The sequence below is a fragment of the Lissotriton vulgaris genome, chromosome 2_1, assembly GCF_964263255.1.
Source record: "Lissotriton vulgaris chromosome 2_1, aLisVul1.2, whole genome shotgun sequence".
Classification (NCBI taxonomy): Eukaryota; Metazoa; Chordata; class Amphibia; order Caudata; family Salamandridae; genus Lissotriton; species Lissotriton vulgaris.
Window position 1 is genome coordinate 579,556,857 of NC_141687.1, and position 18,697 is coordinate 579,575,553.

At 45.9% G+C, this 18,697-nt stretch overlaps 1 protein-coding gene across 3 annotated transcripts in view; it reads right to left on the bottom strand.

Annotated features, from left to right (window-relative positions):
- DAGLA (diacylglycerol lipase alpha) overlaps positions 1 to 18,697 on the bottom strand; it is a 642,479-nt gene that overhangs the window by 95,455 nt on the left and 528,327 nt on the right. For all 3 annotated transcript variants that reach the window (XM_086955592.1, XM_086955591.1, XM_086955593.1), the window contains exons 7-8: positions 14,080 to 14,214; positions 13,163 to 13,240 (exon numbers count right to left, since the gene is read on the bottom strand). In XM_086955592.1, coding sequence (XP_086811718.1) covers positions 13,163 to 13,240; positions 14,080 to 14,214 — 213 coding nt within the window. The remainder of the gene's footprint in view (positions 1 to 13,162; positions 13,241 to 14,079; positions 14,215 to 18,697) is intronic.

Sequence of the window (18,697 nt, forward strand, 5' to 3'; positions counted from 1 at the left end):
TCCCAGATGCAAAAGACCATATTTTTTCTGCAAGAGAGAAAAAATCTATAAAGGGCATGCCCTACTGGTGAAAGACACTCTGAGCTTTATTTGAAACATAAATACCCATAAGCAGGAAGATGCTGCCCACCAAGCTTGTCTGTCCTGACTTTCAAGGATCCTGCCAGAAGATTGACTGTCATCGAGATTCTGTGGGAACTCAGCAACGGTAACAGCCTCAACACCCCCAGAAAGATGGCACTGAACACAAAACTGCACTGCCTGGTGCAGTATCACAAGGCAATCATTGTGTCTGTGAGAGCCTCGTCGGCCTGCCCCTAATGGAAAGCAGAAAGGGCTTGAGGACCAGACCAATGGGTTCACAGCTGCAGAATGTTGATAAATAAATAAATAAATAAATACTACGCCACTGCTCCACCATTGACCACAGATCTCAGACCTCTAATTGTAACAGGGGGCTTCCCTCGCAAAAGGTCAAAGAGTCATTCAGTAGCATGAGCTCTGGGTAGGGCAGTCACAACAGCGTGCCACATGCTAGCTTGTAATCTTTCATCCACCACTAAAGGACTCTCTGGTTTTAGTAGGAGACAGCCCTGCAAACTACCAAAAAATAATTTTGACGAACTCAAAACACTGAAAATGTTGGCACAGACCTGCATACCTGTGTCCAAGGGCGCAGAAAAAAATTAACTGACTTCAGCAAGCAGGGGTAGCATAGGTAGATACAAATATACATCAGAAAAAGCATACCTTTGTGTTGGGTAACAGTACCAACAGAACTCCATGGAGATAAATGTGCAATCCATAAATACATCTGTAAGTTAGGTTATGTTCCTCTCTACAATGTTTATTATTCCTTATACAGCCTATTCTTGGTGTTATCAGATAGACAGGCAGAGCTTCTGTGAGCTCGAATGAACTCCCTGGGTGGTGGGGAACCAACCAAATACCAATACTGATCTAACATTTCTCAGATCTGGAATCAAATGCTGCAGACGATTAACATTGAGAATGAACACTGAATTCTGATATTAATGCAACATGAAAGTAAGCAACCAACATTTTCTATTCTTAATCACCAACTCCCTAAAGCCAATTATTGAAACTTGGAATATTTATTAAAGAACCAAGCCTCGACTCTCCTCATTGAGCACTCCGCCCAACTTACTAAGACCCACTGGAATGCTTCCCATAGTCTGTTCAATTGGAAGCCGGTGCTTACAATAGCCAGAACCTCTGTCCTTCATGCTGTTCTATGTCATTGTCTATATTCGTTTCCCCTTCTCTGTGCATGTAGTCTAATGCTCAACTCTGTTGAGACCCAGACTGGTAGATATGTGTATCGTTCATGCTTTCCGCAATGAGAAGAGACAGAGGGATGATGCTTACTGCTCCAGAAGTAGGACAAGGAGAGAGGCAAGCAAGAAAAAACTGCAGAAAGGATTGGGAGGTGAAGGGAAGGGTATAGAGGACGGTAGAGGCAAGCAGGAAAAAGGATGGGATGGGGAAGTCGGGACTGAGGGAGGGAAGAGATGTGACTAGGCCTGTGCAGAACTTCAATTAATAAGAGCTCAACAAATGAGAAGCATTAGATATTATAGCTGAACCATGTGGTCGGAGGAATGTTTAGATCACCAGAGTGTAACTATTGTAACGGCAATAAACTGTGCCTAGAAAAAACTTCTAACTGCAACATTAGCATACTGGTGTGTCAGGGTAGGATTTCAGAGGAATGTTTAGAAAATCAGAGTGCTATTATTGCAATTGGTATTATCTCAGGTGCTTTTTCTTCCAATATGCAGTAATAGCATCCCCGGGTGCTAAACATCCCTCAGAAAATGCTTCAAGTGCTAACACACACATTTACTACTGTTGCAAATAGAAGTAACTATGATTAAGAGAAAATTCCAATATAAAGGAGCCACTACATTTGAGACAGTGAGGTGGCATGAGCAAGAATGACATTTTAAGCTATTCTGCAAATGCTTTTTACCCAGCCGCGACGAAATTGTGTTACAGAGCTCTGCATAGTACATTCTGTATCCTAACTTTGGGGTCCATTAGGATGGCGGACAGACAAAGTCCGTCACCATCCTATCGGGCCGGTACCATCCGCCACAAGGGCGGAAGAACCGTGCCCCCAATTAGGATGCACCCGCCACAGTGGCGGGTGCATCCCGCAGTTTTAACATTGCGGCGGACGGTACTTAAAGGACCGGCCGCCGCATTGTGAAAAATGCTTGTTGTGCGTTTCACAACACAACATGACAGGCACCGCACGGTGCCTGCCATGTTGTGCTGTGAAACGCAGGGAGGTACCATAGGTAACCCCCACCTTCACCCTGGGGGCCCGCAGAACCGTACGCCTTTCCTCCCAGGCCATCCTAATATGGCTGGTGGTATCTGATAGACACCGCCACCATATCAGGCCTTCCCCTCCGCCACGGTCCCCCCGCCATTGTAATATGGTGGGGGAAGAAAGGTGGCGGACGGGCAAGGACGGCGGACGGATCGACACCGCCTGCATGGCGGTGGCAAACCGTCCGCCATCCTAATGGACCCTTATGTCTCTTGTGCTGACATATCACATGCAATTGTGCACTGCACTTTGGAGACATTTCCCTCTTTCATGCGCTATGTACAGCATTCTGTACAAAAGAAACAGAAGCAGCCAACACAGGAATGCTGTTGGAGGGTGGTAGAGTTGGTTCAACAGACCGCTCTTTTCAAATACTCCTAAATTGACTTCTATTTAAAATAAAGCAGCTCAAGACTTGTAACAAAGGGAGGAGGTTGAGTATCCAAAGGCAGGTTGAAAGAGACAAAAGCTGTAACTGAACGCTATGTGAAAAGAGATAAAAACCTACAAATATAAAAACAACAAAAAAAACTGATTGGCACAATCTCTACCTTAAATATGATCTACCTACAAAAAGGTAGTCCTGTTTTAATTTCCATATCCATATCCAACCAAACTCACTTCCCATCTTTTGTGCGACTGAGTCAGTTTACTATTGTAACTCCAGGATCTTCATTTTTGAGAGCAAGTGCTTAATAGAGGGTTTAGCCCAGGCTTTTCCATTGAGAGCTCATGGGCTACTGGTTGCTCTCCACTTACCTGTAAGTTGCGCTCCTGTGTGCAGACCAACCTACTAAATAAGAAGCTTAAACTTGATTGATTATGTGCATACCAAATTTGAAAAGCATGTATTCAAGATGAAAATGTTGGGATTTTCAGAACTCATACGCTGATGTTTTGAGAAAAATATTTGACTTTGTAAAATCTACTTAAAGCGGACAGCTAAGTAGTAGATCAGGCAGTGTTTGGTAGACTTATTACTCATTATCTTGGTACCATGGGTATTACAGCTATTGCGGTTATGCATAACACACGTAGAGGCAATAGAAATTGATTTAAAAAAACACTGCATTATTGAGGTCAACCCTGTCTGTGGTACTGAGGTGAACAATGCTGATAATCTTGCATGGGGTTGCTACTAATGTAATCTAGTCCAATAGATTCACTATTACAACAGTAATACAAGTTGCTCAAGATGATATTCATTGGACATAAGTAGCTCTCATTACAGAAAAGGTTAGAGACCCCTGGTTTAGATGGTGGTCAATTTGATTTATAGAGAAACGGAAGTAAGGGTGTATTTTGTTTACTTTTGAGCAGTGTTTTTAGTGTTTTTCAAAGCTGTGTGTCTTTTCATGTGACCTCACTGAAGGGAAATGCTGATTTTCCAGGGCTCTTGATAAGTAAATCAAACTTCTACAGACCAGCCCCAAAAAATCCAGAGAGGAAGTGGAACTCACACTTCAACGCCAAAGCAAGTTAGGCTCTTGAGTTACTGATAAGTTGACTTTGTGAGCACGTTTAGTCCCGCTCGTAGTAAGAGACCTAAGAAGAGAATATAAAAGCTCTCACTGTGGTCATCCGCAAGACCAGTAGAAGCTTCTGTATTCGTGCGTTGGGGCCCCCGCCCCTCCATTTGCAGTCCTTTACAATGTTTGGTTCAGGTTACTATGATGCAGGTACCGGCAATGGCAGCTCATCACTCAGCACACTCATTCAGCCAGACTGAAGAGCAGCCAAGTGCGCGCGATTTGGCTTACTTTTTCATAGCCTTTCATTCCCATAAAAAGGTGCTGCACCACTGGCTGGAAGGGAACAGTGGAATTTATTGTTACAGCGTGCCAATTGCTTAAGCCAGGCGTGATGAGGTCAGTCCCTCACGTCACTTGTGCTACTTAGGGTAAGACTACATTTTAAGCAGCCCATAGTACCAACTTTTTAAAAATTTGCAGCAGAATATTTTGTTGTACTTATATTGTTAAAAGTAACAGCACAACCTTCAAAAAGGGTTGCCCTGATACTTAAAAAATATTTCCTTTACCCTTCAACATGCATTTTTTGCTTTGGCTTTATCACACATATGCTGGCATGACTAGGCAAATGTTACCGTAAATGATAGATTCTTAGAATGCATAGAACTTTATAGAAAACACTTGTGTACATGTTTTTAAATGCACGTTTTCTCCTCTACACACGACTGGGACTAGAAGGTATATTTTAAGGCACTTTCCCCTTAGCGTGCATTACTATTGCTATCAGAAACGGCAAGAAAAAGCTTGTGACGTCACTCACTTATATTGTAAAATGCAACATTTCCTCACGTGTAACGAGGAAAGATCAAATTTCTTTGCAGTTCATAAAATATATTTAAAGATCTCAACTATCGCATTTCATGTACTGTACCTGTAGGGCACAATAAGTTAAGGCTATGATAAGGAACCTAGCGAAAACTTCTACCATGTAATGAGGAGTGCAGACATGCCGGCTAGTCCTGAAATAATAATTGCCCACAGAAACAATGTGGATCTTCCAGAGACATGGTAGGTAACCATGACATCATGATGTGTCTAGCACTCCTGTTTACAGTCTTTTATGAGATTTTTATACAACTTTCGATTTGCTCACTCTTACGCTTCCATAGAGTCTCTCAGCTATAACATCATGATAGAGAATCTACTTAAAAAGGGCTGGATGGGATAATAAAGTGAAGCATTCCGTATATTGATAAGTCATGTGATCCTACTGTAGGAAAGTACTCCTTTTTAGGTTTCGCTGGCGAAAGCGCAAAGCGTGCTCTCGCTGCGATAACTATAGTCGTTGGCTCAGCCGACAACGAGTGGAGACAAGAGATGGGCACGCGTGCAGGATTGTAAATGGGATTTGGTCGCGCGCATGAGTCAGTCTCCAATTCAGACTCGGAGCAGCCGATGTGCACGCTCACGGCGACGGCATCTTGTGTGCTCCCACCGAGCTTTCAGTTTTGCGGCCGGCGATCCAGGGGGCTCCATGCACCACGGCCGCCGCCATGAAGATCCGGGGGGGAATCCATGAAAATGCAGCCCTCAGCCCACAGAGCAGCATAAGGGGTAAGCGGGCTTCAGTTTGAAAAACGATGTCTCGAGCCCCAGTGCCTCCCAGTGCTGCCCAGAGCCAGCCCTACGCACACACACCCCGGAGCAACGCCTTCCTCATGCGTCCTCTGCGGGCTTTATTTTTATTTGCAATAAAGGGGCTTGTTTGGCAGGTTAAAATGTTGTGCTTGACACGTCCTATCGAAACAGAACAAACTTCACTTTGGGTTTTATAGAAAGAGATTGCCCGGTCGAGCGCTTCTCGAGGCTCCCAGCCACCGCTGATAGACTTCACTTACCTGGCAGGACAGCTGCGCCTCGTGGGAGCTGGAAAAGGACACCCACCCCCCTTGGAAAGTGACCTCGGCAGCCGAAGGAGAGTTCTCACGCTTTGTGCATGTGGCAGAGCAGGGCCCACCGTCCCCACGGATACAAGAAGTTGTTTCCTGGGTTTCTTGTTTCCTTATACTACCTTCATTAAACCGTGAAAGCACTTTCTATTATTTTACAGGCATAGCCATGGTGATTGCATTAGAGCGGCTTCCCCCATCTCCATACACACCAGAAAGGCTTGTCTGGTCTATGCTGTGAAACCACGCCAGGAATGCCGGTAAATTGGCATCCCTGAAACACAAAAAAGACACAATGAAGAAAGGCCTTCCGCAGCAGAAAGGAATGTCTCCGTCCCCCTCACTCCCATGGTGACAGCAGGCAGGGGGAAGGCGGGATGTCAGGGACAGTTTATGCTTGCGCCCCCTCTTGAGTTAGCATCTCGGGGTACCTGTGGCTCATTGCATATTCTAATCTCCGTGTTCCTAACCGGGGCTGCGCAGTAACGTGGGGCTGTCCTTATCTGCATCATTCTCGCCGAGGCAAGGTCAGTCAGCATGCAGAGTTTGCAACCCTTCGCATCACTTGCCTTTTGGAACGCATAGAAGTGCGGCGTCACTGTATTTTTTTTCCAAATTGCTAATGAAAAGTGCAGGTCCCTAATGTGCACGCACGATATATCCTCCTCAGTAACAATGCTACCACACCTACACTTCACACAGAAGCGCAAGCTTTCCGCCATTCAAACTCACACAAACCTTAATCATCACTCATTGTCCCTGTTGCCCCTTCCTTGTTTCCCAACACACACAGCCCCGCAGGGCGCCACAAACTCGTTTCTCACAAAGCACACAAATAAATGTACATATCTCTTCTCCCCTCTTGCAAAGCTTGCAGACCCCTCCTCTCACGACAGGTCCATCAAACATACATCCTTTAATCCCTACTGTCAACGCACACAGATGCTTCTTGTCCCTTCACATCTTGCTTTATTTATCACCCCGGCGCAGATAGCTCTTTGTTTTGACTCTAGTTTATCCAGCATTAACCTCATCAGCGCGGCGCAAATTTGTGCGCTGTGCTGAACTTTTCATTGCGCTTATGGACTCATGACGGAACGGTTCCATCATGAGCACAGGCCAACCGAAGCTCATGACGGAACCGTTCTGTCATGAGCATCGAAGGGGTTAACAGCCCGTGGGGAAAATGAGCAAAGTTATCTTAGCATGTTTATGTCAGATGCATATTTAGTTAGAACTTCAGCCAAGAGCAGGGCAAGTCAGGCACGCTTGCTACGCTCCCTCACCATAGTGCACTCAGCCACAACTTGTAAGCCTCACCACTTTCAAATGTCACCAGCCGCCACTGAGTGAGACGTTTGTGCGATTAAGCATACACCAGTCACTGGCTGATTTGCTCGTTTTCCCCATCTCTTTACCTTTCCCACTCATACCTGCTATGCTTACCTCCCAACCCTTACTGTGGAAAAAACATGGACTTGTTTACCAGCGGATTTTTCATGTTTCAAATGTTTTATTTCACGAGTCGTTTCCTTTCCTCACTTTGGAAAGATGTACATTTTTAGTACTGCGTTTTCTGGAAATGTTTGTTTATCATATCCCTTAGGCTACTGGCCTTGCACTGCCCCCTGCAGCAGTTGTGACTAGTTAATAGCAGTGGAAGTCGGCAATGTCTTATCAGAAAAACAAGCATTCATGCCACCAGTGCTGCTTCAGAACTGTGCATTCAAAAGAACACGCCTTTCTTGTGTTTGTGTTTTGTGCTATCATAAGATCGAGTGCCTTAACAATGGAGGCTTGTTTTTCACTGCTGCAAAGTGGCGTAAGCCTGGCACATCTCTCTCTACAATTGTGGCAATTGCCAGTGGGTGTTTTTGTCTCTGAAGTCAAAGCGGAGCGGCGACATAAATTAACTAAATAGTTTGCAGGGAGAATGTGTGGTATTGGGGGCAGTTCGGAGATAAATCAAGTAACGGGAAATACTATTTTTCATCACCGTTATCAGTGCCTGCTGCTGAGATCAGAGAAAGAGTTTGCGTGACGGGTGCGTTTCACTCTGACTTAAATCCTTCTGAATCCGATAATGCAGACCAGTAGGTTAATGTACATACTGCAGAGCTCAGCATGCAACGTAAAGCTCAGGGTTTGCAATGCTGTAGGGGCTAATTGAGCACTAATTGATCCTTCTTTGGTCGATGGACTGCGCTCCACCTTTTGTTTAGCTAGTGCAGGCGGCAGGGAGGGTCCCTACTATCCCTGCTACCTCGAGTCTCAATTGGCTTTCGTTTGTGTCTACATATCCGCCTACCAACTAATGTCAGTGCAAACTTTTCCACAAGGCAAACACACCACCAGCCTTCAGTGCACACTTCCAACACACACACCACCAGCCTTCCTTGCACACTTTTACCGGGCACAAACACCACCAGCGATCAGTGCACGCTTCAACCACACACACACACCACCAGACGTCAGTGCACGCTTTCACTAGGCACACACACACACCACCAACCGTCAGTGCACGCTTCGGCCAGGCACACACGCCACCAGCCGGCAGTACCCACTTCCACTAGGCACACACACCACCAGCCATCAGTGCATATTTTCTACAGGCACACCCACCACCAGCCATCAGTGCATGCATCAATTGTTAACGCATCCACAATTAACTATTGTAGCAATCGCAGTATGGCGCACTTTACTTTTAAATATGTCCGTGTACGCTTTTCCACCATGCACACACACCACCAGCCATCAGTGCAAACTTTCAACAGGCACACACACACCACTAGCCATCAGTACACGCTTTCATCAGGCACACACACCACCAGCTGGCAGTGCACACTTTCAACAGGCACAGACACCATAAGTCGTCAGTGCACGCTTTCACCGGGCACAAACACCAGCAGTCAATGCACGCTTTCACCGGGCACAAACACCACCAGCCGCCAGTGCACGCTTTCACCAGGCACACACCACCAGCCGTCAGTGCACACTTTCACCAGGCACAGACACCATAAGTCGTCAGTGCACGCTTTTACTGGGCACAAACACCACCATCCGTCAGTGCACACTTCACCAGGCGCGCACACACACCACCAGCCGTCAGTGCACACTTTCACTAGGTGCACACCACCAGCCTTCAGTACACGCTTTCACCAGGCACACACACCACCAGCCGTCAGTGAACGCTTCCACCAGGCACACAAACCACCATCCGGCAGTCCACACTTCCACCAGGTGCACACACTACCAGCCATCAGTGCACAATTTCTACAGGCACACACCACTAGCCATCAGTGCACACATCAATTGTTAACACATCCACAATTAACTATTGTAGCCATCACAGTATGGCGCACTTTAATTTTAAACATATTCATCTAAAGCGCAGCATGCCACCATTGCTACAAAAATAAATTAAAAAAATTTGGGCTTACAATTTATAGACTTTTGTTGCAATTGGTGTTGCAATATTTCGCAAAACCAATAGCTCAAACTTAATTAATGCGAGACCTATTGCATTGCAAATGCTTGTTGACATAGTCACCCCCACTTTCTGTCTGGTACATTATGTCATTTTGACTGGAAGTGCACTGGGTTCCTGCAAATCAGGTCCCCAGTTCCAGAACACTTTCCCAAAACTGTCCAATTGTTCCTCCAATTGGCAATACCTTTAGCACCCTCTATAAGTCCCTAGTAAGTGGTACCCCGGTCCCTAGGGCCCGAGGCACTACAGGGGGTCGCCCAAGGGCTGCAGCACAAATTGTGCCAAACCTAAGGCACCTTCACCAAACTCATGCAGGTCTATCACAAACTGCGTGTTTTGATGCAGAGAAAAGTGAAAAAAGAACCTGACACACATCCCTGTGTGCCATGTCCCCTAACACTGCATGTAAGTGCTTGTAAGTCACCCCTATCGCAGGCCTTAACGGTCCTAAGGCAGGGTGCTTAGTATTACATGTGAGGGCATACCTACATGAGCGGATTTGCCCTGTGCTGGTCAGGTCTATTACTGCCATTGTTAGGGTTTTTTTTTTTGTAAAGCGCACGTACGCCCGTGGGCTTCATGGCGCTGTTGAAGTAGGAACCTAACACAACAACTTACTGAAAATAAGCCTGTCTGAACAGCCAAGTTTTATAAGAACGTCTAAAAGTTAAAAAGTCTGGGCTGAGCCTAAGGGAAAGTGGTAGGGAGTTCCATAGGACAGCGGCTAAGTAATGGAAACAGCTGCCGCCCTGGCGCTTTCTCTTGTAAGAGGGAACAACCAGCAAGTCTTTATTGATGGATCTAAGATTGCGAGTGGGCTTATATTTGGAGACCAACTGATTGATGAACTGAGGCCCTGTGTTTTGTAGACTCTTGTATATGATACAGCCGGACTTAAACATGATTCTTTGAGATACAGGCAGCCAGTGTAATTGTTCTAGGCCAGGCCTGATGGAACACCGCCTAGGTTGTTTAAGAACAAGTCTGGCTGCCTGGTTCTGCACTAGTTGGAGTCTTTTTAAAAGGCCAGATGGAAGGCCCAGGTACAGACTGTTAGAAAAGTCCAACCTGGAGAGTACCAGTGCGATGGTGACCTGGATAAGGGCTGAGTATGTCAGAAATTGTGCAATCTTTTTTATTTTTCTAATCTGATAAAAACTAGCAGAAACAACTGCTCCAACTTGAGCTTTTAATGAAAGATCCGATGCAAGTGTAACACCCAAACTCTTCACTGAAGAAGCAGGGACTGGGGCAGGACCAAGGCTCAAAGGCCAATAATGAGGGCCCCAGCTGATACTGCTGTCCCCGGGAAGGATTAGGATTGCAAGTGAACAGGGAAACCATTTTAGAACATGACTAGCACGCCTAGGCTGGCGAGCTTTAAAGAAACTCCCGCCTTTGAAATGTGATTCTGGCTAGCCTCACAGGAGAGGAAGCAAACGCCCTTTGGCATTGGACAGTCGAGAAAATTAGCTAGTAAGGTAGGCGTGCTTCCCCCAGGCTAGCACTACACCTAAGGTGGGCTAAAGTGAGGCGGGCACGACTCTTCAGAAGTAGCCATCTTTGTGATGGCATACTTAAGAATTCTGGGACAGGGTTACGCCCACTTCCCACAGGATGTGCTCATATGGGAGGCATAGTGATTTCTAGGGTCAGTACCCTATTGGTTACTAACCTACAAACCCCTAACGCCCTTAATTTCAGTATTTACGAGAGCCCATGGCACCAGAACAACAGATCCTGCGGACTTCAAAGATGGAGATGGACATGAAGAGTCGCATCCTGCAAGAACTGAAAACCCAGCAACTGACCTGGCACCAACCCTGCCAGTCTGCCTGTTGACTCCGACAACTGCGCCAAAAGTCAACTTGTCCTACAGCTGCCGAGTCCCCAAAGCCCAGTAGACCTACCCGCACTCCACCCAGGAACCAAGACATCCTGAGAAGTAGCAGACCTGCTTCTCTGCATCCTGCAGGTTACCAAAGACTCCTGTGAGAACTTTGTGACAGTGGAAACCAGACGCCTGAAGACACCACTGCACCCATCACTCCAAGCTCAAGCTGAAGTGGGCCAATGGTGTCGTTGTGGTACCCCAGTCCTTCAGAGATCGAGTCCACTGTGGTTTTGCCCCCAGTGAACTCTCTGCCGTCGTCTGCAGCCTTTGCACACATGCCCCTCTACAGCGACTGCTCTCTGTAAGAAAACCCGATGCCTTAAGACACCACTGGGCCGTGGAGAAGAGGACCAAATGTAGGCCTATGTCCCACAGCATCGCGAGACCTGAGCCGCCCCTATTGGTTCAGCCCAGCTGGTCTCCCAGTCTGAGCCTGCAGCCTCTTTACGCAAAGCCCTATCCCCCATAGAGTAACACTGGGCACCCGGCGCTGTTTTGCACCTCTGGGCCCGATTGCCGCTGGTGATGGTGTGCTAGTGCTATCTTGGACCTTGCCCACCACTCCCCTTAACTTCTGGAGATTGGTCCTGTAAGACGCAGTACTATACCTTAACGCCTTAACCGTGGCGGTCTTTCCGGTGCGGACGTTCTAAAGGGTGGGCGCGGCTGCGTCAGCACTAGGGAGGTAGTGCTCCTGTCGGCTAACGGCTGACGGCAGCACGGAACAGGTTAATGCCACATTGACCTTTTCTCCGATACGATAACATAGCAGCTTCCAGACATTGTACTGTGTCAACTTTATGAATAAAAAACAAAAAAGAATTCCTCTTTTATTATTATTATTATTATTATTGCATTTATTGAGCGCACAGCTACCCGGAGGTTTCCCGGCGCTTGCCTTGGGAACCCGTCCTGGCTTTTCCCTGTGAGATAGCCCCTACAGGGCATCCCCAAGGTGAAAGCCAGGCATCCCGCCGCAGGGGGCCGTTGTGGAGATTAAGCAAGCCTAATGCCCAGAGTTGCAGAGTGAGAACCCATGATTAGAGCAGGCACCGAAGCGAGAATTATCGAGTCCATGGACATTTGAGCTCAAGAACCTGCCGCGTCGGGAATTGAACCCTGGTCCCGGGTCTGACCTCAGCTTCCGGGTCTGCCTGCTCTACACCGTGAGCCACACTTCTCCACTTTAATAACGTCCTTAACCAAAACGTTTTCTTCTGATGCCTAAACATATATAAAGAGGCTTTCTAATTTTATAAATTGGTGTGGATCTCCTTCTTGAGTCGTGTCTCTCATTTCTTGACCTTTGTATGCATTTTTAGATGTCCTGCACTCCTCTGTAATAAGTCTAAGGCTGCTCGACCGCACTACCCCCTTAGAAGAGCACCTTGGGATTGCCATAGCACTGTCTCCGAGGGTTTACCAAAAGTGCACAGTGTAACTACATTAGGGTTTACTTAGTAAGAGATTTAGGGGCAGGTGTGAGATGTGTGTAGTGGAACCCCTTCATAGTTTGTCTCATTTATCCCAGAGATCCTGCTTGCTGCCCATTAATATTGTCACAAGCAGTTCAGCAGGGTTTATGCTACAGTAAACAATGTATTTGGGTCAAGCTCGTATCCCTCGTCTGTACTCATTGGGAGTCACCTGTACATGTTTGTGCTCATTAATCCCACCATTGCCCTCTGTTCCATTCCCTGCCCTTCTCAATGATCAGTGTGAGCCACATCTCCTTCTCTCTGGCTTTAGGGAGGTCTACTACCCGCTTTATGCTTTCAGGGATGTATGTTCTCAGTGGGGGCCTATGCCTTTGTCTGTGCTCAGAGGGAGGGCCATGGTTGGCCTGTGCTCACTGAAAGGGCAAAAGGCAGGAGTGCGTTCATTGAGAGTCTCCAACCACTTAGTCTGTGTTGACTGGGAAACCACCGCTTGAGGAGACAAGATATGTGGTTTCAGCACTGAGGAAAATATACACGACGTGTTGTGACCTCAACTTACTGTGTTCTTCAAGTCCAGGTACTTTGTGTTCTTTGTCACCGGCATCCCCGACAGAAAAGCCAGAATGTCATTGTTTGCCTGAAACACAGTGCACAAGAGTCACATGACCAGGGATGAAAAGAGATCTTCACAACCCCACTTTTCTACTTACAGACTGCACCTTTCAATTTAGCTCTAAACTTCTTTTCATCCCCTAGAACTTCACTTCTTCTCAACGTCACTGCTTGCCACAATTTGTGTAATCCATATCTGCCCCATTTATTTTCCATGCAAGCTACATCCACACATTACTCCCTAAGCCACTGATTCCAACGTTCATTTACACTCCATCTGCATCAAAAGGTCTTGAAGAAAGTTCTACCCAGACCAAAATACATTATTGCTGCTTGTGAGGTAGATGCAACCTCTTACGTTTACAGACCAGCCTACATTTTAACTGTTTGAGCTATACCTATACTTGCATCAATGCTACCATAGTTCCCCTCTCGAATACCAACCCTTTTGCTTCTCTCCCCATTCCCTACACATTCCTTCTCTCCTCCTCCTTTCACCCCATCCATGCTTTCTGAGTCATAATGACGTCCTCTCAAATCCCATCCTTGCCTGTCCCTGCCATTTTGACCTGCTCAGCACCACATCCATGCCTGTCTCTACAGGTCCATATTTAGCTCCTCACTCAATTTGTAAACAATCAATGCACCCCTCTTGGTTGCCGAGAAGCCTCATAGCAGCCACCCGCAAAGACACTATCAATGTTAAATGTGCTGCCAATTCGGTCTTCATGTTCTTGCCCCTCTGCTATTCATTGTAACTCCTTCCTGAATCCACATCTCATCCATGTCTGTCCCTTACACCCTCCCTATCACCCTCCTGGCCACCCAAACCCCATCCTGTTCCGCCCATCACCGTTCTCTCACTTCATCCAGCACGGCGTTGCGCTTCGCTCTCTGCCGCTGGCGCAGTAGTACCAGGCCTGCGATGATGTCAGAAGGAACGATGTCAAGATCACGAAAAAATTCTGCAAAGAGGTAGGCAATTTCGGAGTACGCATCCTGCAGAGAACAAAAGTTTGAGAGTGAGGGCACGGCTGATAAAACTCTGCTTTGTCAGAACGTCCCCCCCCCCTTTGTAAGTGCTTCCCTTTCTTAGGCAGTGCACCATCTGATATCACTTGCTCTTCCCAAGTGAGAATGCTTCTTATAGTCAGTGCTCCCATCCCTAAAGCGTGCCCATTTTAACCTGTGTTCTCTTTTGCTTGTGAAGACTGATCCCTCTCATGAGAGCTTTGTTACCTCTTAAGAGCATCCTACCTCACAAGAGGGATTCCAATCTATCTCTATGTGTGAGCAGCTCTAAGCTCTTCTGTGGCCCTCACCTCTTTTAAGCCCATAGATATTCAAGAGACCATTACAGTAGACCGAGGGGTGTGTGCTGCCCACAAGACCTCCTTAGGTTACCAGCTTAGGAGGAAACATTGACTGCTTCTCACTGTGACAAAGAATAAGCGTCCATGAAATAAAAGAAACCTTGCATACATAAGGACTCCTCCCTGGTCTCATTCTCAATGAGGTGGATTCTTTGGATCGAACACACAAAATTGCAAACATTCAAACATGTCAGTGTTAGATTTCTTCACAAAGGTCTTCAAATCACACAAATGCAAAATATTGGACATGCTAGGCAAAATGTTCACAAACGCAAAAGGATCTTTAATTACTTTTGTTACAGACATGCAAAGCAGTTTGTGAATCAAGCTACCGGAAAGAGAAGCATACTCCTTGTAAGTTGGGAAATGTGTAAAAAGTGCCTCCCAAAAAACGGTAATACAGAATCCAACATATTTCTATGTGCAACAGAAATGTATGTGGGTAGCAGAACATGTGACGGACCGAGGCTCAAGGCGCTTTTGAGATGAAACTAGAACACTCTGGTCAGTAAGGATTTAGGGATCTTTATTGACTGGATAGTAAGGACTAGTGGCGTGTACCAGTTTTCAGAATCAAGAGGATGCTCTGAACCCAAGGCCGCTTGTACACAATGACTAGAAATCAAGGAAGTGTAGAATGTCTTTAACAAAAAACACGATTGGGTTAAATCACCCAGGGGTATATGTATGACCCCATTTTTTACTCGCAAACGCTGCGATCGCAAAACACAGCGTTTGCGAGTAAAAAATAAATAAATAAATCGCAAAACGCGATGTATGAGACATTTTCTCATCGCATTTTTAAGGAATCGCTAATTTTGCGGTTCTCAATTTGGCGTAAGCATTTGAGGAATCGCAAATTGCGATTCCTTAAATGCTATGTAACAAGCACCCAAGTTGTGCGATTTCTCCTTAAGAAAATCGGAAATTACCACCAACTTCAAGTTGGTGGTAATTTGCGATTTCTTTAAAAAAATGCACATTTTGGCATTTTTCAAGGTGCCATGTGGCGCACAGTGTTTAAGTTAGGAAGCGTGAGGGAGGAGAGAGTTTAAAGCAAATGTTCTAAAACCTAAAATGAACCACATTCCACACAAATGCATTTTATCCAAGGTCCTTGATTCCATTTAGACATTTGTGGAGTATAAGCTATGTGTAATGTTTCTACGGTCAGTCTACGAAAACATAACTATTACGCAGCTTATCAAGACAAAGCTAGCCATTGCATTAAAAGGAAAACAGACATTCCTCACAAGCAGCAGCATCGTGCACTTCTCCTTGAACCCATCATTAAATCACCCCACATTGCACAGAGCAGAAAACAGAGCTTGTCAAGTAAGAAATTCTAAGTGAAAATACCACAGAGGAATAACATGTCTTTGTAAGCAAGAATGTGACTAAATTGGGTGTTTGTTAATCAAAGACTGTCTTTGTTCTCAGAGTCTGTGACCACACATAGCTACGATACCATCTGATCACACCCCTGTAAGCAATTATCCTCTCAACTCAAGTAGGACACAAGTCCTAATTTATACTGTGGTACTGATGTTCAATTCACTGAAGAAATAATCAGACCAACTTGAAATTAAGTAGCCCTGGAAAATCACATATTGTTTAAAATATTTACCCTGGAAAACTTGATAGGAACACAGGAAAAAGGAGACAAGACTAAGGCCAACATACATTTTCAAAACAGGGTTGATCTGAGTAGATATAAGAAGAGACATCGAGAGCAGTGACAGACCTAGAAAAAGCCTGAGCAAAACTAGGTTAACCATTACGAAGCCTTACCCTACGATCTATTAAAAAACATAAACCCAGGCAGTCAGCCATCAACACCCGACTTACCCACTCGCCACTCATGCACACAAACACATTAGAGGGAGCAGTTATAGACCCTACAATATTAGGTGGATTAGGAACCCTAGAAATCTGACTACACAGCCCAGCCGGTAGATGGTGGGTGAAGGGTCAGAAGATGCGCCCCACTAAAATATACACAGGTGAGAAAACCCCAAACAGCCAAGAAACAAAGGCTTCCTGCACAGTTAGTACCACTTCTTGGATCAGCCATGGATAGGAGAAGAGCAAGCACATATTGCTACTTTTCTCAGTGAGAAGATTTATCGGTTTGGCTGCTAGTGGAAATGCAACGAACACTTTCTTGACAGCCAAAGATGAATCTCTGATTACAAGCACCTGTTCCATGGAATCTGAGAACCACCTCCTGAGTATAGCTCTAGAGATAATGAATCTTTGTCTACTGTGTACAAGCTTAAACCTGCAGTAGAACCTGCATCAAAAAGCCTGAAATGCTAGGACCTGAATGGTTGTGAACCGGAGGAAGACTAATGCCAAGTTCAAGAACTACCAGTTAACTAGTGGTGGACTGTAAAACATGTTGTGGGCCTACTCTCAGTTGCAGGGTGTCCCCTTAAAACCTTGTGGGCTGCCTTCACTTAACCCATTTCTACATGCAGGAGAATAGATGTTCAGAAGCACAAATGTTTAGTAGGCGGCCTGCAACATGATCAAAAACTGCATGCATCTACCAAGCTGACTGACTTCACCCTTATTCAGAGAAGAGTTCTCCAGGGGTGGGGAGTGGTTCCATTTTCAGGGGTGCCCATATTCCTCAGCAGTACTGGCGCTGCTTTGGAAGGATTGGAAGTAGGACAGCGATTTAGTGATTGTAAATAAAGTTAGCCTGGAAGTTTAATCTTGTTTGATAGATGCATTTCCAAGCTGTCTTCATTTACAAGTCATGATATTGGCGCCTACCGAGAGCACAGTTGCCCAGTGTTTGGACTCATTGCGGCCTCAGAGTGAAGGCCTAATGGAGGGTAACAGTGATTTGATCTCACTGTGATTGTTTAACAAATACGCAGAGGAGGCTGCCTGCTGGGAGCCCGACAGCCATGGAATGGGAGTGGTGTGAGGGATTTTTTTTTTAACAAATAGGCAGAGGATACTTCCTGTTCTGGAGCTCTCAGCAATTTCCCTGGGGAGAGGTAGATGAGATGTGTACAGCTCCTACATTCTGCAGCATGTAAGGTCTTTTTGTCACAGAGGAGAGAAGGAATATGCTACTTACCAGTATGCATCTGTTCTTGGCATGTAGGGCTGCTGACATTCATATCTTGTGCATAGATCGCCGCCTAGTGTTGGGTCCGGATGATTGCACCTGTTGTTTTGGAAGAGTCTTCGAAGTATCACGAGATAGGTGACTCCTCCCCTGGACTACAGTGCGCATGGGCATCCTCTCCATCTTCAGATTGTTTTTCGCCATTGTGGCAGAGATGGAGATAGTAAAGGAAGAGATGGCCATGCCAGAGAGAATGCTGCAGCTGCTACAGGCACCGGGGAGGAGGGCGGGCGATATGAATGTCAGCAGCCCTACATGCCAAGAACAGATGCATACTGGGAAGTAGCATATTCCGTTCGAGGCAAGTGGGCTGCTGAATTCATATCTTGTGCATAGACTGTATCGCAGTATCTCATCTAGCAGTGGCTACCTATGCCAGCTGCAGCAGTTTGAAAAAGAGTATTGAGGACAGCCTGGCCTACAGCAGCTTGCTGTTTTGTTTGCACATCTACACAGTAGTGTTTTGTGAAAGTGTGTATGGTGGTCCATGTGGCTGCCTTACAGATATCTTCAAGAGGAATATTTCCTAGGAAAGCCATGGATGCCCCCATTTTCCTAGTGGAGTGTGCTCTTGGGGGGACGGTTAAAGTGTGTTTTGCCTTTTGATAGCATATCTGAATGCATTTAACTATCCATCTGGCTATTCCTGATTTTGAAATTGTATTCCCTTTGTGTTGTGGTGCAAAGGCAACAAACAGTTGCTTTGTTTTCCTAAAGGATTTAGTTCTGTCTACATAGTAAAGTAGAGCTCTCTTTACATCTAGTGTGTGCAGGGCTCTCTCAGCTACTGACTGTGGATTTTGAAAGAACACTGGCAGTTCTATTGATTGGTTGATATGGAAATTGGATACAACCGTAGGCATGAATTTAGGGTTTGTTCTAAGAACCACCCTGCTGAATGTACCTGCATGAAAGGTTCTTGAATTGTAAGCGCTTGTAATTCACTCACTCTTCTGAGTGAGGT